The sequence below is a fragment of the Eulemur rufifrons genome, chromosome 14 (assembly GCF_041146395.1).
Source record: "Eulemur rufifrons isolate Redbay chromosome 14, OSU_ERuf_1, whole genome shotgun sequence".
Taxonomy (NCBI): domain Eukaryota; kingdom Metazoa; phylum Chordata; class Mammalia; order Primates; family Lemuridae; genus Eulemur; species Eulemur rufifrons.
In genome coordinates this window covers 23761628-23787404 of record NC_090996.1, presented here as the reverse complement: position 1 = coordinate 23787404, position 25777 = coordinate 23761628, and the positions used below count along the sequence as shown (strand labels likewise).

At 43.3% G+C, this 25777-nt stretch overlaps 1 protein-coding gene across 1 annotated transcript; it reads right to left on the bottom strand.

The window, feature by feature from the left end:
- Positions 1-304: 304 nt before the first annotated feature.
- Positions 305-24277, bottom strand: TMC7 (transmembrane channel like 7). The gene is made up of 14 exons (XM_069486015.1): positions 24133-24277; positions 21619-21786; positions 19431-19513; positions 14847-14992; positions 12866-13013; positions 11556-11729; positions 10118-10275; positions 7921-8038; positions 7547-7644; positions 5378-5564; positions 2881-3011; positions 2611-2766; positions 1161-1239; positions 305-379 (listed from the first exon to the last, which is right to left on the bottom strand). Exons 1-14 carry the CDS (start codon positions 24260-24262, stop codon positions 305-307), a joined length of 1851 nt encoding a protein of 616 aa, XP_069342116.1. The 5' UTR covers positions 24263-24277.
- Between the last annotated feature and the right edge of the window lie 1500 nt (positions 24278-25777).

The window sequence follows — 25777 nt, the reverse complement described above, 5'->3', positions numbered from 1 at the left end:
TCCTCAATTCTTGTTGTAAAAGCGTGAATGGCTTAATAAGTTAATTGTTTTTGGTAGAGTCATCACCAAGCTGCTGTTCTACAGGCAAAAGCTCGGGTTTGCCCTGATTTTCTAAGTCACTAAAGCCCTGCATAAGGGCGGAGTCAGGTAAACACAGCTACACATATGGAGCCACGATCAGGAAGAGCCTAAACTCCAAAAAATATATTTTAAGATTTCCACTCAAAACCCAGGTGGACTTTGTAGGCTTGACAGAGTCAGTGTCAGCTGAGAAGCAACAGGCAGCACCACTGTCCTGCTCGGTCTATGCTGGTTGGTTCCTTATGTCCCTTTGTGCTTCGGTGAGTTTCTGGATTAGGTAGCGCTTGTCACGACTTTCCTAAAAAAAGAAATGAGGTTGAAAGCATACTTAATATATTTGAAACAAATATCGTAATTACCTACCAGGCTCAGAGTAGGGATTCTAACTACTGGACTATTGTAATGGCTTCTGATCTGGTCTGCCTCTTTTATTTTGTGTCCCTTCCACAGCCCCTTGTCCACACAGCAGCTGATGCTTTTTAAAAAAAATGCACATTACACTTCTACTTAACACCCTCCAGTGGCTTCCCGTCACACTCAGAGTAAAACCCAAACTTCTTCCCGGAGCCCTCAGGTTCTGCTATGACTCTGGCTGATATTACAGCTTCTTCCTATCCCTCACCACCTCTCCCTTCCTCCTGGCTCCAGAAGTGCCTAGCTTATTACTCTCATCCCTAATTAGGATCTCGTAATTGGCTCCTCAAAGAGGCCTTCTGCGGCCGTCATCCACAGTAGCAGATGGCCCCCTCGTCACTCTGCCTTGTTTTCATTATCCTCATAGCAGTGATGGTTATCGGAATTTATCTTATTTCTTTAACTACCTAGCAGTTTTGTCTCTCTCGTCACCAGTGCACCCCAGCACCCACCACCATACAGAGCACAACAGAGTGGGTGCTCAATATATATGTTGGAGAGATGGATGAGTCAGTGAATGAATGAGGCTGCAGGTGGCCAAGCCTGAAGGCAGACTTTGGGGAGGAGGTGTGAGAGGGTGCCACAGCAATGCCACTCCCTCCCTGGAAAAAGCATCACTTCTCATATGGTGTCCGGCCATGACCTCTGGGCCTATGCTTCCTTACCAGGGACAGCTGCTCTCGGAGCTGGTCAACCACCCGTTTGTGTGCTCCGGCCAAGGCAATGAAGTAAAACATAACGAGGCTGCAACACAAGATGGACAGGTCATGAAGGAGTCTGGATCATTTGAAGGCCACTAGAAAAAAAACAACCTAACACATTTTGCTTGGACTGTTTTCACTTTTGTTAGGAAAAGAAAAAAAGAAAGAAAACACTCATCTCTCCCAAGCAGAGAGTATGAGAAAGAGCCAGCGGAGTTTTTTTTGTCAGTGGCAGCAGAGTCTGATGTATGCCTTGGTTTGGGGTCAATATTAAAAGTTGTTGATGGAGAATGCAGAATGAGAGGCAGAGAGAAGCAGATGGTCCAGAAAGTCGGCTGGGCGTGTAATTAACATGCGATCACTGTGGAAGCTCTCTGGCTTGTTTCCTCATCTGTAAAACGGGGAAAATGTAATAAAATGCAGTGATTGCAAGCTTGAGGTAATATAATTTTGATTAAAAGCAATTAACAACTGGTTCCTGTCTTCTTTGCAGGCCTGGATCTCACATGGGGGTGGTCAAAGTTATCATCTTTGGCGAGGGGGGCTAGTGGAGTGAGGGCAAGCCCCCCAGAAAAACAGCAGGCAACCTCATTTAATGAAGGGGGGTGGGTTTCCTGTCCAATCTGGCCGCACAGGGCTGATGAAATGAGAGCCAAGTAACCAGGAAGTCCTGGAATCACTGATATCCACAGCATTCTCCTGGAAGTGCCTGCTAGCCACAGAGGAACGGCCTCCAAAGACATCGAAGTCAGAGCAGATAACTGCCACCAGGTGGCGCCAGCCAAGCCATAGCTGGGGTGAACCAATTAGCGGGGAGCCACTGGAACCCCGGATCTTGTGAATTCCAGGCTCGCTCTTTGCACAGCTCCCCAAGTCATTTTATTACTCTCATCAAAAGTACCCTGCCTTTTTACGAGTGATTTTTTTCTGGCTTACGTGCCCTATGGTGGGGTTTTACTGTAGTAGCATCCACGTCATAGGGTATCTGTGATGATGTCATGAGTTCGTACAGGTAAGGTGCGATCAATTCCAGTACTCATGGCTTGTCAGTGGTAGAGCGGGGGTTCATGCCCATGCTCCTAATCTGGTGGTCATCTCTCTGTCCAGTAATCTGTTCCTTTTCAAAGAGCACGCGATTTTGTGAATAATCAGTAGTGTTAATAATGGGCAACGTTTACTGGGCTTTTATAAGCCAGGCATTGGGCTAAGTGCCTTGCACGTGTGATCTTTCTGAATATGCTCAAAGACCCTCTGAAAGGGTGACCATTATTATGCCTATTTTAGAGATGGGAAAGTGAGGCTTGGAGAAGCATAGTAACTTGTCAAGTTTAGGAGGGTCCTCAATTTCCCAGTGAAAGGAGCCCATGTGCCTCAGAGGAAAATATTTGCCAGGGTCCACCTGGTTTTCACTCACCAGATGATCATGAAGAAAGGAACCGCGAAGGCTTCCGATGTGATGCCGTGGACCAAGGACTGCAGCGAGCTGGGGAAGGTGCTCACTGTCCTGGGGATGACCTCCCAGGTGGTGTTGAAGTTGGTGAATGGCCCACAGGCTTTAGAGGAAGGGATGCTGCAGGTAGAACACCATGGGAAAAGCCAATAAAACATGGAATGGACCTTTTAACATAAAAGAGGAACACATCACGAAGCCAGGAAATGTTCTAGAAAACAAAGTCATATTTACCGTGACATGCTGATTGTCAGAGGTATTATTGCCAAACACAGCCCAATCAGCAATACCAACAGGAAGAAGAAATTAGAATTGGATGCTCTGAACTGCCTGGGTGAGGGTCTGCAGGTATAAAGAAGACTCAACTAAGGGAAGAAAAGGAAAGAAAAAGTTAGGATCAGTGAGTGCAGCTTCCATGAGGCGAAATCAGCATATTCAGGCATTCCAGTGGGGACGGAAATTGGTCTAACCTTTCTAGAGGGTAGTCCAGCCATGTACATCAAAATGAAAAAATGTTTAATCCAGACTCCAACTTTGGGGAATTCATGATGATGAAATAAAGGGGAAAATGGGCCAAAACACATGTGTGAGGATGTTTCCTGCTGCGGTCATTGATAACAGGGAGTAAGTGGAAACAACCTAAACAGCTCTCAGTGGGGACTCATTAGGTTAAAGTTAAAGGTTAAAATACACCAGGAGGGGCACAGTGGCTCACGCCTGTAATCCCAGCACTTTGAGGAGGAAGGAGGATTGCTTGAAGCCAGGAATTCAAGAGCAGCCTGGACAATATAACAAGACCCTGTCTCTACAAAAAATTTTTTAAAAAAATTAGCCGGGCATGGTGGTACATGCCTGCAGTCCCAGCTACTCAGGAGGCTGAGGCAGGAGGATCGCCTGAGCCCTGGAGTTTGAGGTTGCAGTGAGCTATGATAACACTATTGCACTCTAGCCCAGGCTACCGAGCAATACTGTCTCAAAAAATTTTTTTAAAAATAAAAAATATATGTATTTCCACTGCAGGAAAGAAGATGTGAAGGGAATATCAAGTGGGGAGGAGGGGAAGAGGACAGGAACAGCATCCAATTTCTCAATATTTTAAAAAGCTGTATTACTGGGTGGGGGCACCAAGCTCTTCTGAATTTAGCAGGAGCCAGAACATTTTGGGGGGCAAAAGACACTGCGTACCAGGGACACTGGTGCCCTGCTTTGGGGCAGCTGGCCAGACAGGCCTGGGGTGAGTGTCCCAAATGAGCCCTGGTGCCCCAGTGATATGTTTCATCAGCTCATGCTGTCTTTATTCCGATAAACACTGGGAGACCACAAGCTAACCAATATTTTCTGGAAAGGGGGAGAAAAAGTTCCTATGAGCTTTCTTACATCCATCTCTCCTTTGATGATTTCAGCCAATTGAGGTTTCCAAATGAAAGCATCAGAACATTTGTCAAAGGCCAAAACATCTAGGTAAAACGTTTGGTCCAATTCAAGTCCCTGCTTACTGGGTTAAGAGGTTAGGCTCTGGACTGAGATAAACCTGGGTTCAATTCCTAGGAGTCACTTTTAAGCTGTGTGATCTTGCACCAGTTACTTAACCTCTCTGAACTTCAGCTTCCTAATTTATAAAATATGGGACCTACTTCACAGGGTCGGTGTACACACTGCATGATAATCTATGTAAAGTGGGAGTAGAGTGGAGGAACATGGTATTATTATCTGCTATTATTGCCATCGTGATTATTAACATTATTATTATTTTCATTTTTGAATTCTCAGGGCTTGGCATAATACGTAACCAATAAATGTTGGGCTTGTTAACAGAGGGTACCTCTGGAAGAAGGGATAGAAGTTACTGTATACATATCTGCATTATTTACATGTTTAATAATGAGCATGTATTTCTCCTATAATAAAGAAAAAAGAACTTAGGTTAATAAGCCCAGATGAGCCAGCCATCTGCAAGGCCACTTCATCCATTGAGCACTTAGTTCTGGCACAATGCCTAGGGACTGTGAGCTGTCAAGGGCCTGCACAAATCATTGAGACCTGAAAATAAATGCATTGGCTGCAAAATCCAAGCAGAAAATTATGATATAGAAATTAATAAACGGGTCGGGCACGGTGGCTCACGCCTGTAATCCTAGCACTCTGGGAGGCCAAGGCGGGTGGATCGCTCAAGGTCAGGAGTTCGAGACCAGCCTGAGCAAGAGGGAGACCCCGTCTCTACTAAAAATAGAAAGAAATTATCTGGCCAACTAAAATATATATAGAAAAAAAAAAAAAATTAGCCGGGCATGGTGGCGCATGCCTGTAGTCCCAGCTACTCGGGAGGCTGAGGCAGGAGGATCGCTTGAGCCCAGGAGTTTGAGGTTGCTGTGAGCTAAGCTGACGCCACGGCACTCACTCTAGCCTGGGCAACAAAGCGAGACTCTGTCTCAAAATAAAAAAAAAAAAAAAAGAAATTAATAAACGTTTCATTAAATGTCACTGCAGCTTAAGTATTAGAAAATTACATAAAAAATTTATATCACAGGATCAAAACAATTCTTGATAAAACTCCCAAAATTATAAAAATGTGAAAAATCCATTAAAAGTCTTTTTCCAGAATAAAAATACATTTTAAACAAGGGATGCAATTTTGACACGTCTCACGGGATGCAGGGTGGGCTCCAGATACATAAGTGCCTTGGAGGGTCAAGAATGGTCCAGGGTATGCCCCCACCCTACTTGTCCTTACCTCTTTCACATAAAAGATGATAATGAATTTCAAGGTTGCAATCGCAGGAAGAAGGGGTGAGAAAAAGGCTCCGATCCAGCAAATGGTTTGCCCATAAACAATGCCCAGGACGTTGTCAGGAATGGCAAACTCCTGCTGCCCCCAGCACTGAATCAGCTTCCACGAGGAACAGTAGGTCACTAGCAGCCTGGAAACAAACCAGACAATTTCTTACCTGGGCTGCCGGTGTCTGCCACGGCCACAGAACCACATCCACAAAATCAGGGCCATTTCCATGCGTATTTCCCATGAAAACTGGTTAGTTCCATGTCTAACAGATGTGGACTATAGTGAACTCTGGAATAAGAGTCCAGGCCGGGCACGGTGGCTCACGCCTGTAATCCTAGCACTCTGGGAGGCCGAGGCAGGTGGATCACTCGAGGTCAGGAGTTCGAGACCAGCCTGAGCAAGAGCGAGCCCCCCCGCCCCCCCCCCCCCCCGCCATCTCTACTAAAAATAGAAAGAAATTATCCGGCCAACTAAAAATATATATAGAAAAAATTAGCCGGGCATGGAGACACATGCCTGTAGTCCCAGCTACTCGGGAGGCTGAGGCAGTAGGATCGTTTAAGCCCAGGAGTTTGAGGTTGCTGTGAGCTAGGCTGACGCCATGGCACTCACTCTACTCTGTCTCAAAAAAAAAAAAAAAAAAAAAGAGTCCAAGTTTCAGATCCACAACCCAGCACCCAAATCAACACAGGCTCCTCGACTTCCCTGAGCCCCATTTTCTCATCTGGAACGTGGAGGGCAGGATTGTAATACAGCCCACTTCGCAGGGTTGTGGGGAGAATACAAGACAAGGGAAGCCTCTGTACCCTGGCATCCTGGCTTCCTGCTTAGCACAAAAAGTACCATGTATCCACCTAGAACATGGCTTATGAGGACCCTACCACCTAGCAGTGCCACCTCCCAGAGTCCTAGAAGCTTCCTACAGAAATCCCAGGACCAGGGGCCCCAAGATAAACATACACAGTTGTTCACTGCAGCATTGGCACGGATTAGCAAAACTATTATACTAGCAGCAACCTGAATACCCATCGGTAGGGGCTACATTGGTAAAACACAATAAGCCAGGTATACAGTGAAACATTATTCAGTCTTTAAAATGCATGACGAAGATCCCTGTGTCCTGACATGAAAAGTTATTCGTGATATTTTGTTTGTAGAGGAGGGGAAAAAAAAGTAAGCCGCAGACCAGTGCGGATGTGCTGTTGATCCCGTGCAGGGGGGCAAGGACAGGAAGAACACTTGCAATAAGGCGGTCTTTGCTTACACGTGTACTTATGTAAATGTTTTTAATTTTAAGGACTGTGGATCTACCCCAAGGAGTGGCATTGAGGAATTAGGGGATATGGTCAGAAATGAGAATATCCACTGTTCTCCAAACTTCAGTATTTATTTAAATTCTACATATTTTAAATTTTAAAATAAGTTCATATTCATATCATATTTGTATTTTTTAAAAGAACAGTTTTTTAATGTTTATTTTTAAGGACTCACAGGCCTTCTGTCTTCTGCCTCAATTATCTGTCTGTCCATGGGGAAAACAGGGCTAAGTGAACAGTCTCACTTAAGACTCAAGGAGACGCAGGGAACGACAGCAGAAGTGACCACTCAGGAATGGTAATCAGAGGGTGACAGTGTGTGTGTTGTTGGGTTCTGTCCTATGGAGTGTTCTCGGTGCTTTTATCTGCATTCATTGTCTCATGTAATCCTCACAACAAGGCTATGAGGTGGGTTCTGCTACTATCCCCATTTATAGGTGAGAAAATAGGCACAGAGCTTAAATAACTTGCCCGAATTTGCATGACCAGCAAGGTGCAGGGAGACGTGGTGTCTACTGCCACCTGGAGGGCCTACAGTGACAGTGCCCATGGCTGTGCTCATGGCGGAAGGTCATCCCCAGCAAAGCCTCCCGGCACGTGGTGCTATTTCGACTCTCCCTGCCGCCTTTAGACGGGCAACTAATGGACCCTGAGGTTGACAGCCTGGAGCTGTCTCCAAGTCACCAGTTGTTCGTGGTTTCCGGGGCCGTGGAGTCATCCTGCACTTTCTGGGGAGGCCTGCAACAGGAGTCTCCGGTTGTGTGTGGGAGAGGGTAAGGTATCAAAGGGACACCCCCACACTTACTTTCTGGGAAAATCCACAAAGAGTGTCACAGCCAAGATGATGATGAAATCGAAGATCATCAGCTTGTACATTTCCTGCCCAACTTGGGTCTCCCAGCACTGCAACCAAAGAGAGCGAGGGAAACTGAGAGACCCTACCTGAGGCAGAGAAAGCTCCCAGTCGCCTTGCAATTCCCTTTCCGTCTCCAGATCCTGCTGCTCCAGGCATCAGCTGACTGACGTGCCTCTGAGCTTCCAGGCAGACTCTAGTTTCCAAGCCCTTTAAAGTGCCTGGCATGGTGCCCGACTCTGCTTCATGCATAGCTGTTCTCTTGACCGTGACACTGTCCTCCAGAATGACCCGCCCAGCCAGACACCCCCAGCCCTGCAGCTCACCGGGTAGAGTTTCTGGTTGTAGCCACAGAGTTCACACGTGCCGTTATCACAGGACGTGATCTTGGAGCCCAGTGTGAACACCAGCACACAGATGGTGGCCAGCCGCATAAAGACACACCTTCGGGGAAGAGAAAGAGGACAGAGGATGGAAACAGGAGGCCTCAGGGCAGGCTGGCCCCTAGGAACTGGGGCTCGGGAATGCAGAAGCTGCCTGTCTTAAAATCAAACCCACAAGTGCGTTCAGAGTTTGGTGAAAAAGCACTAGAGATGATGGTAGGGTTTCTTGCACAACTGCATGCCACTGAATTGTACCCTTAAAATGGTTAAAAGCATGTTATATATATTTTACTGCAATTTTTAAGAAAGATCAGAAAACTAGGAACTCCTAGTGCCATGGTGATATAGTTACACTACAGAATATTACTCATTCCTAAAAACAACAAATTGAATCTTTTATGTATCAGCACTGAGGGACATCTGATATATTGAGAAGTGAGAAAAAGTATGTGCAGAGTATCACGTAGGTATGATGCTATTTTTAGAAGGAAACTAAACGTGTGCGAACGTTGGCACGAACATCAGGAACTGTGCGGAGAACGCACACTGGCTGTTCCCGTGGATTCAAGGGAGGAGGGCAGAGAGGGCAAGTCGTTGCTGGTTTTTTTTTTTAAAAGACGCTTTTCTATTGTTTGTTTTGTAATAAAAAATTAAATTAAATAGAACCATTAAAAAATGAGGGAAAAAGCTTAACTCCCAACCATCTGCTCCCTCTCATTATTAAGCCTGCACCACCTGCTGTGACCTCCAGATGGGATACAAGAAACAGGACATCACACCGTTGATGAGGTTTCCATAAAACTGAAAACTGAAACGGAAGCTAAGGAAAACGGAATCTGCACAGTAGTTCACAGCAACTATGGGTTTAGAAGAACAACCCATAAAAGCCCATAAAAACACACCCCCAAGAAAACAGTGAAATAAATCCAGAATAGGAGACATCCTACAGGACAAATGACACAGTTTCTCTCACAAACCAATAGCACAACAAAAGGGGAGGGGACACTCTTACAAGAATAAAAGGGATTTAGGTAACATAACAACCAAACACAGCAGGTGGACCCAATTTGGATCCTGATTTGAACAAATCAACCACAGAAAGCCATCTGCAATCCCACCAGGGAGACTGACTCAATTTTATTACGTGTGATGATGGTTATATTTATTAAAAAAAAAAAAAAGGGCCGAGTGTGGTGGCTCACGCCTGTAATCCTAGCACTGTGGGAGGCTGGGGTGGGAGGATTGCTTGAGGTCTGGAGTTCAAGACCAGCCTGAGAAAGAGCAAGACCCCCTCTCTACTAAGAATAGAAAGAATTAGTGGGGCGTGCTGGTGTGCACCTGCAGTCCCAGCTACTTGGGAGGCTGAGGCAGGAGGATAGCTTGAGCCCAGGAGTTTGTGGTTGCTGTGAGCTAGGCTGACACCACGGCACTCTAGCCCGGGCAACAGAGTGAGACTCTGCCTCAAAAATAAATAAATAAATAAAAATTAAAAATAAAAAAAGAGGTCCTCATCACATACAGATATACTGAAGTATTTACAGGTGAAATGACTTGTTGCCTGAGATTTGCTTAAAATAATCCAGCAAAAGTGGGGGAGGCACAGATGAAACAAGATTAGCAAAATGTTGGGAATGGTTGACACTAAGTGATGGGCACTTGGAAGTTTGTTATACTATTCGTTCGGCTTGAAAATTTCCAAAATAAAAAGTTTTAAAAAATAAGATGTAAACATAAACTCAGGCATTTGGGAAGCAGAAAGAAAACTCTCAAGTTCCACACAGTCCTCACTGGTCCTCTTCATTTATTTGTGGTAGTGCCCTGGACACTGTCTGCCTTATACCTGTCATTCACGACAGGTTCAGAGCAACACCTCCTCCTAGGGCCCCAGCCTGCATCCTCAGCTGTCAATGTGCTAATACATGGACCAAAAAATATAATACCGATGAGCATTCTCTCAAGTCAGAGATTTCACTGCTTGTACAAACTCTGATTCATTCATGGGGGCTGTCCAAAGGTTCAAGAGGATTCTTGGCTCAGCAGCAACATATGCCACAATTGATTAGTAATGTCTGCCATGGGCAAGGGAATGGACAATCAGTGGTCTGCTTGGCATGCCAGCCGTCCTTAAATTAGGCATTACCTAAGGATTGTCAGCCGGATCTCAAAGCCTGGGGAATAATCCTCATAGTGGATGATCTTGGCAAAAATCACTGGGGTGATAAAATTGGCCAGTGTGATCACAATAGACGGTAGGTACAGTATCAAGAGGTTCTCTCCAAAAACCATCTTGTCAATCTCCTACAAAGATAAAAAAAAAAAAAAAAAAAAACTGTTCAGGAGTATAATAAATTACAACACAAATGAATTAAACTGAAAAGAACTCAACTATGCATGTTTGGCAAACAAACAAAATGTATTTGTCATTCGACATGGCCTGTTAACATAAGCCATCTCCTTCTTAAGTGTTCAAACAGAGGTTTGATACCATGCTGGAAGGGAAATGAGCTCTATTGGATTTATTAAGGTGACGTATAAATCCACATAGTCTGCATAAATGGGCAGTTTAAAGTCTTTTCAAGGATGTAGTACTGATGGAATAGCCATTCTCTCCTTATTTCATAGTAACAGATTATTTAGCCACATATATAGCTATCCAGAATCAAAAGTAAATGTCCTGCCGAGCACTTTGGGCAGCCAAGGCAGGAGGACTGCTTGAGAATTGGAGACCAGCCTGGGTGACATAGTGAGACCTCGTCTCTACAAAAAATTTAAATAATCAGCTGGGAGTGTTAGTGCTGGGTGTGGTGGCGTACACGTGTAATTTCAGTGACTCCGGAGGCTGAGGTGGGAGGACTGCGTCAGCCCAGGAGTTGGAGGCTGCAGTGAGCTATGATCATGCCACTGCATTCCAGCCTGGATGATACAGTGAGACCCTATCTCTTAAAAAAAAAATAAAGGAAATGTCCTGGCCTCCCATGTTGGTAGGTACAGCCATGTGACTAAATTTTGGCCACAGGGGATATGAGTTTAAGTGCGACCTCCAGGTCATGACCTTCAAGGGAAGAGATGTACCCACCCCAGCCCCTTCACTTCCTTCCCACTGGCTAGAATGGAGACTGATGGGGAGCTACCTTGTACCACACAGAAGAGGGCCACACCCTACAGGCAGCAGAGCCACTAGATGGCTGGAACCTGGGCCCCTGATGGCTGATTTCAGGAAGCAGAGCCACTACACCAACTTGGATTTTCAAAACCAATGCTATTTTAGGTAAACTGAGGCCCCAGCTAGTAAGTAGAGGTGTCAGGGATAAAACCCAGGCAATCCAGCCTAGATTTAAATATTGTAAATTCAAGGAGCAGTAGGTATCTCCATCACTCTATTTTAGATGCTTTTTAAAATTTCTCTTAAAAGTGCAAATTGATCACCTCTGATCATTCAGTTCTTGGTCATATTAGCCAAACTTATATCCCCATACATAAAACAGAAACGATGCCAGTATTTACCGCACAGGTTTGCAGTGCGCTTAGCATAATGCCCAACCAGGTACAAGTTCGATTGACTCTCGAGGAGTACTCACTTTTTTCATGTGTTCTTGGGAGAAGATAGTTGCTATATAGATGGCATAAAAGCACACCACCAAAACAGCCAGAACGATACAGTTCAAAAACAGCCTCAAAGAATAAATGCGAATCGTTTCTTCTGAGGTCCTTTCCGCTATTTTCTGCCGTATTCTTTCTTCCTCCAGATCTGCCTGAGGAACAAAGAAGACTCATCTGTGAGCACTGGGCACGAAGAAATATTCAGGAATGGAATTTTTGGTTCATTATACCCACCCTGTCCCATCTTTAAAACTTCCTTAAACATTCATCTCCCCCGAGATACCTTCCCAGACTAAGCCTGGCCCGTTTTTATGTCTACTAACGGCCTAAGACAAGGCAGAGCCTCCTATTTGAGCCTGCAATCAGGCTTTGCAATAAATGTGAAAACAGAACTGTAATCTATTCATGGTATTACCTATATATAGTATGTGTCATTTTTTTTAAACAGCAAGTAAGTAGGTGTTGTTATTTTTTCTTTTAACCCAATATGGTAGTCTCATTTTAAGAGGAAAATTCAACCTGTTCATATTTCGTGTAAGAAATAATACATTTGATTTTATTCCTTCCTCCTTACTTTATTAAGATTTTGATTTACATGGCTCCTCCTCCTTTTCTTTCTTTCTTTTTTTTTTTTTTGAGACAGGGTCTTGCTCTTTTGCCCAGTCTAGAGTACAGTGGTGCCATCATAGCTCACTACAATCTCAAACTCCTGGGCTCAAGCGATCCTCCTGCCTCAGCCTCCCAAGTAGCTGAGACTACAGGTGTGTACCACCCACCCAGCTAATTTTTCTATTTTTTGTAGAGACGGGGGTCTCACTCTTGCTCAGGCTGGTCTTGAACTCCTGGCCTCAAGTGATCCTCCTGTCTTGGTCTCCTCCTTCTCTTTGATGGCTTTGATCCAGGTGCTGTTCATTACTCCTCTCTTTATTAATTTGGAAATTTTCTTGCACTTTTTCATATACTCTTCACTCCACCCTATCATCATAACATTCCCTCCTTAGGCCCTTAGATGGTTGGTGGGAGGGGAGACACAATCTCCTCCCAGCCACTGTGTGTCTGCGTCTCCCTTCCCCGCCCCAGTTCACCAGTGCCCCTGCTTGGGTTCAAGGTGATCAATCCCAGTAAGCTGCTGGCTGCAAAAAGCTCTTGAAAACTACACAGGGAAACTTGCTAAGCACCAGGGACAGCCTGGCCCCCACCCTAGATCCTCTGCGAGCTGCAAACTCAGCCTCCCAAGGCAAGATCTTGGCATGGGGACCCTGCCCAGGGAACACCCAGCAGCACTTACCCGGAGCTCGTACCGCAAGCTGCTGTGCTTCAGATCAGCCGTGCTGCGGTTGGTGATGCAGAAGTCCCAGCCGGCAAAGATCTTGTTGCAGTAACTCTGGAAGTGCTCCTCACTCCGAATCAGGTTGATTTTGAACCCTTCCACTGACCTGACTCCAAAACACAATCATCCTTCTTATAAGAACAACAGCAAAATAGGGGCCTATGAATTGGCTTTGTCTAAAATTTTAAAAGTCAGACACGGCTGCATGTTCAGCCCATTCTGACATGGTCGACTCGGACCATTCTAAATACACGTGGCAGCTAACCAGGTATCTCATTTCCTGGAAATGAGATGGAAAATCATTTCCTTTCATGCATCTAATAGCTTCTATCACAAATGGAATAAAATCCAAACTCCTTAATATAGCCTAGAGATCCCGTATGTGCCAGCTCTGCTGTCTCTCCTCCCAGTAACTATACTGGCTCTCCTGTCCCACAAATATGCAAATCCCTGTTCCTGCCTCAGGGCCTTTGCACTTGCTGGTTCCCATCCCAGGGATGGATCTTCTCCTGACTCTTCCTGTGGCTGCTTTCCTTCCATCCTTCAGGTTTCAGGGCAAATATCGCCTCTACGATTCCTAGCTCCCCATCTAAAGTTGCAACACCCCCCGTTCAAGTCAGTTCCTTTTATTTCCATCACAGCAATGCCCCTAATCTGAAATTATCTTATTTATCTATTTACTGCTTGTAGCCCCTTACTCTGACTAAATTTTAAATTCCCTGAGGACAGGTACCCTGGCTGTCTTGCCATCTTTATATACCGAATGCCTGGACCATACTATGGCCAATACGCCACTGAGGGATAAATGAATGAATAGATGATGTAGACAGTAAATTAAATGAATATTTAGTGAGCACCTGTTTAGGTCACATAAAACTCTGTAGCACATTTCATCATTTTTATTCATTCAAATGCTTTCATGGAAAAAACACCCTGACACTTGATATAAAAATACCAAATGCTACACACAGTCCTCTGTAGATGAAATAGTTTATTTTTAGGATTTCTTGGTGCCGAGGCATGGAGACAATAGAAGCAGAAGCAATTATTGCAATCAGTCATTCTGCCAAAGGGTCACAACAAGGATTTTATATCAGAACCACCTGGGGTGTTTTCCCAAAATGCAGATTCCCAAAGTGGTTTCATACTCTGAGATTTTCAATTCAGTAGGTCTCCTGTGGGGTGCAGAAATACACCATTTTATAAAGCTCGGGGTGATCCATCCCAGTTGAAAACCTCTGATTTATGTATTTATTTTTTTGAGACAGGGTCTCGATCTGTTGCTCAGGCTGGAGTGCAGTGGTGTGATCACAGCTCACTGCAGCCTCGAACTGCTGGGCTCAAGCAGTCCTCCTGCCTCAGCCTTCTAAGTAGCTGAGATACCAGGTGTATACCACATACCCAGCTAATTTTTAAATTTTTTGTAAAGATGGGGGTCTCACTATGTTGCCCAGGCTGGTCTCAAACTCCTGACCTCTAGTGATCCTCCTGCCTCAGTCTCCCAAAATGCTGGGATTATAGGCATGAGCCACTGTGCCCAACTGAACATCTCTGATTTAGACCAAACCTATATTTTACAGATAAGGAAGCTAAGATCCAAAGAAGGGAATTGGATTTCTGCCACTTACAACCCAGTAGAGACCTAGTTAACACACATACCAAAGCAAAGGTAAGGTGTGTGCAGGTGCTGGTGGGATTGCCAGATGTGTTCAATAATGACTGAATGAAGAACTCCAGGCTGCTACTCCAGCTCCCAAATCCCAGCTTCCATTTCCTCCAGGTTTCCTCAGCTGCCAACATACTCAGAAACCTTTCCCCACAGAGCCCACCCTTGGACTCCACTGGTCCTCTGGGCAAAGGCTCCCAGAGCTTAGAGCTCACAGACTCCAGCCCTCAAAGGCAATTCAGAGAAAACGCAATTGACAAGATAAAACTTTACCTTTTCACTATCCAAAGAAGGCTCAGGGCCAGGTAGGCAATTGTGCTTAACAAGTAAGCCAGGGGAAGATCATAGGTGAAGTTCTGAAATTTCACCCCGTCAATGGTGTAATGTCCATAAAAGAGGCTGGTCCCCTCCAAGAAACCCTGAAATGAAGCCAAGGGCATGAGGTCAGACTGGTGAGCTCACTGTAGGGAACCAGAAGAATAGTCCGTGCCTCAGTGTCCTTATTTCATTCCCGAATCCCCAGAGGTATACGGGGTACTCTGTTAGTGTTTGGGAAATAAAGGACTGATGAAACCTTAGCATTGAAAATGCACAAGTAACAACTGAAATTAAGAACAAAATTCCATGTGCCATAGCATCAAAAAGAATAAAACATTTAGGAGTGAATTTAACAAAAGACGTACAAATCTTATACCCTGAAAACTATAAAACATTGTGGAAAAAATTAAAGAAGATTGAAATAAATGGGAAAACATCCCATGTTTGTGGATCAGGAGATCCACTGCAATACTCCCAACACTGATCTACAGATTCAACCTAATCCCTATCAGAATCCCAGCTGGCTTCTTGGTAGGAACTGAAGAGCTGATCCTAAAATTCATATGGAATTGCAAGAGACCCAGAATAGCCAGAACAACTTTGAAAAAGAACAAAGTTGGAAGGCACACATGTCCCCACTTCAAAAGTTACTACAAAGTAACAGTAATCAAGATGTGTAGCCCTGGCATAAGAATAGACATATGCATCAATGGAATAGGACTGAGTCCAGAAATAAATCAATACGTCTATAGTCAATTGATTTTTTTTTTTTTTTGAGACAGAGTCTCACTCTGTCACCCAGGCTAGAGTGCCTGGCATCCTCACAGCTCACAGCAACCTCAAACTCCTGGGCTCAAACCATCCTCCTGCCTCAACCTCCAGAGTAGCTGGGACTACAGGCATGCGCCACCATGCTCGGCTAATTTTTTCTATTTTTAGGAGAGACGGAGTCTCACTCTTGCTCAGGCTGGTCTTGAACTCCTGATCTCAAGCGATCCTCCCGTCTCTGCCTCCCAGAGTGCTAGGATTACAGGCATGTGCCACCACGCCCAGCTGTCAATTGATTTTTGATAAGGAGAAAAAATAGTCTTCAGCAAATTATACTGAGACAACTGGATAGACACATGTAAAAGAATGAAGCTAGGCCCCAACCTCACATCATAGCCAAAAAAATTAACAACGTGGATCAAAAACCTAAATGTAAGAGGCAAAGCTGTAAAATGCTTAGAAGAAAACAGAGGGCTAAGTCTTCATAGCTTTGAACAAAATGTGGTCTATACATACAATGGCATATAATTCAGCCTTATAAAAGGAGATCCTGTCACATGCTACAACATGGATGAATCTTAAGGACATTATGCTAAGTGAAATAAACGGGTCACAAAAAGGCGAATACTGTAAGATTCCACTTACATGAGGTATCTAAAGTAGTCAAACTCATAGACAGAAAGTATTATAGAATGGTGGTTGCCAGGGGACGTGGGGAGGGGAAAAAGGAGAGTTGTTTAACGGGTATAGAGTTTCAGATTTGCAAGATGAAGTTCTGGAGGGCCGGGCGCGGTCGCTCACGCCTATAATCCTAGCACTCTGGGAGGCCGAGGCGGGAGGAGCCTTTGAGCTCAGGAGTTTGAGACCAGCCTGAGCAAAAGTAAGACCTCTGTCTCTAAAAAAATAAATACAAAAAAAATAAACAGACCTTTAAGAGACAGAAAGGAGATTAACAGTTCCTTAGTGCTGATGAGGGAGACCAGGAAGTAACAGCTAAACAATACGGGGTTTCTTCCAGAGGTGACGAAAAGGTTCTAAAATCGACTGTGGTGATGGTTGCACCACTCTGAATATACTAAAAACCACTATATTGTACATTTTAAATGGGTGAATTGTATGGTATGTATGTGAATTATATCTCCATACAGCTGTTATTAAAAACAATACGAAGGTGCCCTTTGTGAAAAATAGCAGAGAAAAGTCTCTGACTTCTTGTGGTGGGAGCAATTGGACATCTCCTTCAATGTCAGGAAAGGTCCAGAACAGTGAAGAAGAGAACAGATATAGGAAGCAGAAACAGCGTCTAATCGATACACAGATGTTCCCTACAGCATTGTTTACAAAGGGAAGAAATGGAAGTAATCTGAATGCCCATCAGGAGGGGACTAGCTAGATCATGAAAAATCCATATTATGCAATATTATGCAAGACCATGTAAGTGCATAGAGAAAGGTCCAATAGACTGTGAACCATGGTGTCGGAGGTTCGCTGACCCCCAGGGAAGGGCACTTTCACATTTTACTCTATGAATTCTATATTTTTCATGACAGCCATGTAGTCTTAGGTTATCTGAGTAATTAAGTAAATTATTTAATAGAAAAGAAAAAGTAGAAACACAAGACTACATATTCTCTTTAACTCCCCTAAAAGCTGGACACAGGCCATAAAAACTTGTCCAACTAGATGAAACCTGATTTATGTTGCCCCAGGTCAGTATCAGAGTTATCATCAATCTTTCCCTCAAAATAATGTAACATTACAGGGCAAAGGGCCACTGGGCGTGGAAAATAAATTCCCCAGTTTGATAAGGAGTTTGGCTTAATTCTTTTAAAAAGATAAGTTCCTGTTAGATTTCTCTGGCCCTCTTTTACTTGGGTCTCTTTCAATTTAAATTAATAACAATAAAATTAATTAAAACTCAGCTTCTCAGCCCAAACCAGCTACATTTCAAGCGCTCAAGAGTTAGTGGCTCTCGTGTTATACAGCACAGATCCACAACCTTCTTCAGAACATCACAGGGAGTTCTTTTGGGCAGGGCGGTTTTATATCCTGCTTACTTTATTGAACATTTATGATTAAGTACAGTTAAGTCCCCTATAAAATCTTTCTTATAAAGAAGGAGGTTATGATGTGTCAAGGTTCACAAACAGAAACTTCTCTTGTAAGATGTAATCTTAAAGAAAGAAGGCTAACAGCAGCTTTGGGATCTGATTCCAGTTTTGAGTAGCAGTGTGACCTTGGGTGAGTCACTGAATTTCCTTTCTCATCTGCATAGCTGACATTTGCATAGCTTTCATTTTTCTCATTTGCATAGGTAACATTTGAACATCTATCTACCAATCCCTCTGAGTTGTTTTTTTTTTTTTTTGCAGAAAACATGAGCTCAGAGATATAAATGCACTTTTTTTTTTTTTTTTTTTTTGAGACAGAGTCTCACTCTGTTGCCCGGGCTAGAGTGAGTGCCGTGGCGTCAGTCTAGCTCACAGCAACCTCAAACTCCTGGGCTTAAGCGATCCTACTGCCTCAGCCTCCCGAGTAGCTGGGACTACAGGCATGCGCCACCATGCCCGGCTAATTTTTTGTATATATATATTTTAGTTGTCCATATAATTTCTTTCTATTTTTAGTAGAGACGGGGTCTCACTCTTGCTCAGGCTGGTCTTGAACTCCTGACCTCGAGCGATCCACCCGCCTCGGCCTCCCAGAGTGTATAAATGCACTTTTTCAAAATCAAATGCCACGGACAAATTCAAGGCTTTCTACCTATCTATTTAGACAAGTGGGAGCTCAATGACATGGCATTTTAATACTGGTAACTTTCAGAAAGATACTTTTATTTATCTGTATTTCATAAATATCTACAGTAGTGGTTCTTAAGTGGGGGCAGTTCTGTCCTCCAGGAAACATTTGACAATGTCTGGAAACATTTTTGGTTGTCACAACTGGAAGGGGGTGTGCCACTGGCATCCAGTGGTCATAGACTAGGGATGCTGCCTGATACCCCACAATGCACAGGACAGCCCCCACAACACAGAATTATCTGACCCCAATATCAATAGTGCCAAGGTTGAGAAACCCTGTTCTAGAAGGCAGAGATGGCCACCTTCCATAGCTGCAATCTTACCTGCTGAAAAAAGCGGGATGAAAAAATTAAAAACACACCCACAAAATCATTTTTTTAGAAGACAATAAAAAACCTTTTAGAACTACCGTAAGAGCAATGAAATTAATTCCATTTTAGAGCAGGGGGTGTTTAGCCGGGATTCACAGACTTTTAAAGGATTTCAGGGAATCTGCGTATTCCTGTGCACATGGTGTACATGTGTACACGTGACTCTGTGCATTACGCATGTTTCTGTGTGTAATTTCTGAGGAGTGGAGACAGCTTTCATCCATGTAGTCTAGCACCCCAAAATGTTAAGGCTTGCAGTGTCAGAGAAATTAGATAAATTCTATCCAGGTTCATTTTCAGTGAAACTTCGTTCTGTGGGGGAACTCAGTAAATATTTTGTTGCAGGTCAGTATGAAGGTGGCAAGGACTGGGGAACGGCCAATGGCTGGAAGTGACAAAGCATGTTTCCAGTCATGCTAGCAGGGGTGGGTGGACATTACCTTTGCTGATGAGATAACCACAAATCCTACTTCTTTTATTGGTACATGTGTCAATATTTGTGTTTGGCTCTCACTGCGGACATCCAGGAAACTGATCTTTAAATCAACCAATTTTCAGTATATTGAGGGTCCAAACAAAGGGTGATGTTAAATACTTACAGTGCCGGAAAGCAAGTCTATGATATAACTGTAAAAGTAAATGAGTCCAGAGCTACTTATTGGATACGCTGTACATTGTATATCTGCAAAAAATGAAAACAAGAACATCAGTAGAAACAGTTTTACAGTCTCTGTAACTTGTCTGGTTATCACAATTTGTGTATATAAGCAGGTACAGTCATGCATTGCTTAACAGTGGAGACTCGTTCTAAAAAATGATGTTGGTACATGATTTCAGCATTGTGTGAACATCAGAGAGTGTGCTCACACAAACCTAGATGATATAGCAAACTACACACTGAGGCTATATGGTATATAGCCTATTGCTCCTGGGCTCCAAACCTGGACAGCATATCATTATACTGAATACTACAGGCAAATGCAACACAATGGTACATATTTGTGTAGCTAATTGTAGAAAGGTACAGTAAAAATACAGTATTATAATCTTATAGGTCTACTGTTGCATATGTGGTCTGTTGTTGAATGATACAACATTATGTGGCGCATGACTGTGTGTGTGTGTATATATATATATATGTATTTGGATATGTCATATATATTTGTATATTTGTATATGGAGACGTTTGTGTATTTGTGATTTTCTACGTGTAATCCAAACCCCAATATGTGAAATACAGTACCATTTCCTTCTATTTCTATTTTCTTCCATTTCTATTTTTAGTATTTCCTTCACTATTCTCCCTAAATATTTGGGGATATATACCTTTTCTATACATTTTGTGTGTGGATCCATGTATAAAACATTTTCTGCTTGTATGTGTGTTTTGTGGTTTTGGGTTCATGTTTGTACATGTCTGGGGATATGTGATTGGTATAATTGTTATCCCATTTTAAGTACATCTAATATAGAAATATTTCTGTGTGTGTAAACACACATAGTTTTATTTTTAAAAATACATATATTTACATATGTATAATTATCCAGGAAATTTTTTGAATACCAGTTTTAGTGATACTATCTTATGCTTGAACAACTCACTCACTTCCTCTCTGTATTAGACAGCTATGGCTGTGTAACAAACCACTTCAAAGTCCCAGTGACTTAAAACCGCAAACATCTATTTTCTCATGCATGGGTTTGAATTTATTCAACTGATTTAGGCTGAGCAACAATGGACTCCAGACTTCTAGTTGAGCTCCTGCTCCTAAACAGTTGAGATCTGTTCTATGTGACTTCATTCTGGGGCCCAGGCTGAAGAGGAAATGGTCCCTGGGGAATGCTCTTCTCATGGCAGATCACAGGGCAAAATCAGGCAAGCCAACCCCACAAAGACATTTCTAGCTAACACTTCACTAGACAAAATGAGTCTCATGGTCAAGCTCAATACCAATGGGGAAGGAAATAGTCTCCAACCACAGTGGAAGGCCCTGCAAAGTCGGGATTACAGGGGAGGGACAAATTGGGAAAAATAACCCAATCTACCACCCCTTCTCTGGGCCTTAGTTTCCTCTTTGCTAAAATAAGGGAGTTGAACCAGTTCCTCCAAGGCCATTTTCAGCTCAGCTCTGTTATAATTCTAACATGCAAAAATCCTCCCATCTGAAACACTTAGGACCACCAGATGATCAGACTTGTATTGAGAATCCAATAAGAAAACTCAAGTTTAGCACTTGCCGTAATGTCTGGCACACAACCGGTGTTGAATACATGGTTCCCTTGAACATCACACTTATCAGAGATAAAAATCTTGACATAAAGTCACTAGGCTAGACTGTGTTATATGTGCTAAATAGTCTACTTTTCTACCCTGCATTGCTCCTCCCAAATGCCCTGATGCACTTGGCAGTGGCCAAGTGACTTGCATTGGCCAATGAGATGTGGCAGAAATGCTGTGTCATTTCTAGGCAAAAGCTTCAGGAGCTAGCACAGGTTTGTCCTTGCCCACTGTGACTATCAGTGATCCAAATGCTGCTCCATCAGCTGGGGCTCCAGAGTGAAGACCACCAAGCCACGATGGACATGGGCTGTGAGTGAGAAATAAACCTTTGTGGTTATTAAGCACTGAGTATGATGGGGTCATTTGTTTCTGCAGCATAACATAGCCCATCCTGACTAATACAGTCAACCCAAGACTTTGAATAAAGATTCCTAGCAAAGGAAGCATTGTAGAGAGGTACACAGCAAAAAGAACACGCTTCATAGTAAACCAGGCCTTGGACTCACCCATGTCTTTGAATGGAATGAGCACAAAGCTGCTGTTGGTGATCTTGTATTTGGTAAGCAAGATTGGGAGCAAAACCAGAATAAAGATGATCAGAAATATCACCAAATTCAGCAACACCAGGAACCGCAAGAAGGAGAAATAGGACTGAATTCCAGTGCCAAATTTCCCTGGAAAAAAGAAATTCAGACATCATTGACCAGAAGTATTGACCCACTACGTGTCATAGATTCAGTCAGTCATAGAGAGCTGAAGTCAGAGGAATCTTGGTGGGCGATGGGAGGAAGAAACATTTTATTTTTTCTACCATTGGCTTTAAGCCTCTACTTCCTAGATCTACAATCTTGAATTAATCTTTTGAGAATGTTGTGAGGGAGGGCTCACATCATTTATTGATTGATTGATTGAGACTCCACCCCATTTACTGATTGCCTTTTGGGGAAATCACTTGACTTTATATATATGAATCTGTTTCTTAACTCTACCCTGTCCCATGGGTCTACTTGTCTATCCTTGTACCAATACTAGACTTTCTTATTTATTCCAGATTTATAATAAGACTTCATATATAGTACTATATGTCTTTCACCTTTGTCTTCCTCAAGATTGTCCTAGGTATCCTTTGCCTTTTGCATTTATATAGAAACGCCTGAATCAGTGTATTAATTTTCACACACACACACACACACACACACACACATACACACATACAATCTGCTGAGATTCTAACTGCAATTACATGAAATATATAGGTCAATTTGAGGAGAAGTGACATCTTTTTATATTATTGAGCCTTCTGATCTATGAACATGGTATATTTAGGTCTTCTTTAGTTTTTCTCAATAATAATTTATAGTTTTCTGTGTGGAATTACTGCATATCTTTCTTTAGATGTATTCTTAGATATCTGACATTTTGTGATACCACTGTAAATTGTATCATTTAAAAAATTTCATTTTCTAAATGTCTGTTGGTGGTATATAGAAATACGATTAGTGGACTTTGTTAAATTGACAATTAACCTTGTTAAATTAATTCTAGTAGTTGTCATTTTTATTTTCTACCTATATATCATGTCATCCACAACAAAAAATGGCATTTTATTTCTTCCTTTCCAATTATTGTCCCTTTTACCCCCACCATGTTGCCTTGGTCAGAACTTCTAAGATGCTGCTGAGTAGAATCTGTACTAATTAGCACCTTTTTCTCATTCTCAATCTCAGGGGCAAAGCTTTCAATATTTCACCATTAATTATAATGTTTGCTGTAGAATTTTTGCAAATATTTTTTATCAGATTAAGAAAGGTCCCACCTATTTCTTATTTGCTAAGAATGAGACCTGAACTTTATCAATGCTTTTTTTCTGCATCGTTGGGATGATCATCTAATTTTTCTCCTTCATTCAGTTATTGTGGTGAATTACATTGATTTTCAAATAGAAAACCATCTTTCCACTAGATAAGGATTAAACTGCTGAGGACAGAGAGCACCTTGAAGAGCAAGTGTGTCTGCTTGGTCTCCATGGGGGCCCAGAACTTATCTTCAGAGACTGAAGATGTAAGATAGCCGCAGTCTTTGCCTCTCTTTAATGCTCAGCAACTGCTAGAGGCAGGAAGCTTGCTCATCCCCCCTGCGCTCATGCCCGGTGAGCACCCAGCTGCCCAAGAAATCAGAGACAGAGCACCTGGGAGAAAATCAAAGTCCCAGTTCCCAGGGAGAACCTATCCTCTACCACGCAAGCCACTTTCTGAATGACAATCTTCAGAAAGGCCACCACTTAAAAAGGTAGGAAGCTGGACAGAGTGGCTAAAATCCTGGACTCTGAAACTTAAATGCCTGGGTTCAAACCCTGGCTCTCCCTCATTCCAGCTGAGTGAACTTGGGCAAGATCTTAATCTCTCTGAGCCAGGTAGAGGGTGAGTTCCCATAGGGAGGGTTCTTGTGAGGATTAACTCAAGTAATATGGGGAACATGCTTGGCAGCCCAAGCAGATAACATGATACTATCTCCCAAATTCTCACCATTATGAGAAAGTCAGGATTCTTAGTATTTTCAGGGCCACAGCCACCCTTTCTTTGGCTGTCTGGTGAAGCCAATGAACCTCATCTCAGATAATGTTATTAAATGCATAAAATCCAAACAATAGAGTTATCATCATATTAAAAATCATATTTGTGATAGAATAACATGTGAACATCTTCATCGGTACATTAAATAACAACATCTAGTGGCAAGTCTAGTAACGATCTTTCTAATACATTTCAAAGTATTGTTGTGCGTAAAAGGTATTCCAAGGTAACTACAAAGCCGGAAAGGACAGGAAAACATCCATGACTTTTTCTGGTGATGAAGACACAGGTTCTACTAAGCCTAACCGTGCTTTGTTGCTCACATTCATCACGGGAGGAAAGGAAATGCTCGATTTCAGCTAGTGCTTCATGAAAACGAAGCTATACTTTTTCCCCAGACACAGAGACTTCCGCAGAGGAGACTGCACAGAATTCGGGGTGCAGTACCTTCTATGCTGCGAATGTCCTCCCGCCACAGCTCCAGGTGGGTCGTCATCTCGCGAGCCTTCTCCAGGAATCTCTTCCAAGACTTGCTGCTGTACCGTTTCCACTGGTCCCACTCGGAAAGATACTTCATTTGGGTCTCCTGAATGTCCCTGTATTAAAAACACGATCACGACAATGACAACGGCAACATCATTGAGTCTCCGCATCCAACAAAACCTCAGTTGAGAGGACAGGAAAAAACCGGAGCACTCCTACATTGCTGCTGGGAATATAAAACGGCACAGCCACTGTGGAAAACAGTTTAGCAGTTCCTCAAAACGTTAAACATAGAATAACCATACGACCTTGCAATTCCACTGCTAGGTACATACTCAAAAGAATTGAAAACAGGGTTCTCAAATAAAAACTTGCCATGAATGTTCATAGCAGCACTATTCCCCATCGCCAAAAGGTGGCAACAACCCAAATGTCCATGCATTGGATGAGTACATTTAAAACAAATGTGGTGTATCCACACAATGCAATATGATTCAGCCTTAAAAACAATGAAGTACTGATACCTGCTACAAAATAGACGAACCTTGGAAACATTATGCTAAGTGAAAGAAGCCAGACAAAGATCACGTATTGCATGATTCCACGTACCGAAATGTCCAGAATAGGCAAATCTATAGAGACACATGGTAGGTTACTGTTTGCCCGGGGCTGAGGGGAGGTGGAAACAGAGACTGGCTGTTTAATAGGTACAAAGTCTCCAGCGAAGGTGACAAAACATTTCCGGATCTGGATAGTGGTGACAGTTGCACAACCTTGTCAATGTACTTAATACCACTGAACGGTACACTTTCAAATGATTAAAATTGTAAATTTTATGTGTATTTTACCACAATTAACAGAAATTTTTTTTAAAAAAGGCCAGGCTCGGTGGCTCACACCTGTAATCCTAGCACTCTGGGAGTCCAAGGTGGGAGGATCCTTTGAGCTCAGGAGCTCCAGACCAGCTCAAGCAAGAGTGAGACCCTGTCTCTACTAAAAATAGAAAAATTAGCTGGGTGTGGTGGCACGTGCCTGCAGCCTGAGCTACTCAGGAGGCTGAGGCAGGAGGATTACTTGAGCCCAGGAGTTTGAGGTTGCTGTGAGCTAGGCTGACGCCATGGCACTCTAGACAGGGCGACAGAGTGAGACTCTGTCTGAAAAAAAAAAAAAATTAAAAAAAAAGAAGTGTATTTTAATTTTATGGCTTATCATTATTTACAGAAGAAAAAGCACATTCTTTAGGCTGGAAAGAGAAGGCGCCAGGGCCTGAGGGTGAGAGAGGGAATGTGAGGAATTTGGAGAAAGCCAAGCATCTGGTGAGGGCCGGAGTGCAGCGTAAGTGCGGGGCGTGAGGACTGCCCCGCCTTCACCTGCACGCAGCAGGGAGTCTGCCCTGCCCCACGGCCTGGCCCCGGCCAGCCCTCCATGGCACGTGGCACACGCCTCCCCTTTCCAGTCTGTCCTCCTCCAGCACACAGGGCCCTCCTGTCAAGGGAAGGGCTTTGAACCTTCCATTCAAACATACCTCTTTGTGCCATGCCTCAGTTTCCTTATCTGTAAATTGAGCTTAATAAAGTACCCACCCTTAGACCAGTGATTCTCAACTAGG

Bases quoted from the DNA above. Each gene is read 5' to 3' on its own strand.
- TMC7 (XM_069486015.1), bottom strand. From the start codon at position 24,262: ATGAAGTATCTTTCCGAGTGGGACCAGTGGAAACGGTACAGCAGCAAG. The intron at 14,993-19,430 runs GTAAGTATTTAA...GCTTCATTTCAG, and splicing joins TAGACTTGCTTTCCGGCACT to GGTTTCTTGGAGGGGACCAG. The intron at 380-1,160 runs GTAAGGAAGCAT...TTCTTTTTTTAG, and splicing joins TCCGAGAGCAGCTGTCCCTG to GAAAGTCGTGACAAGCGCTA.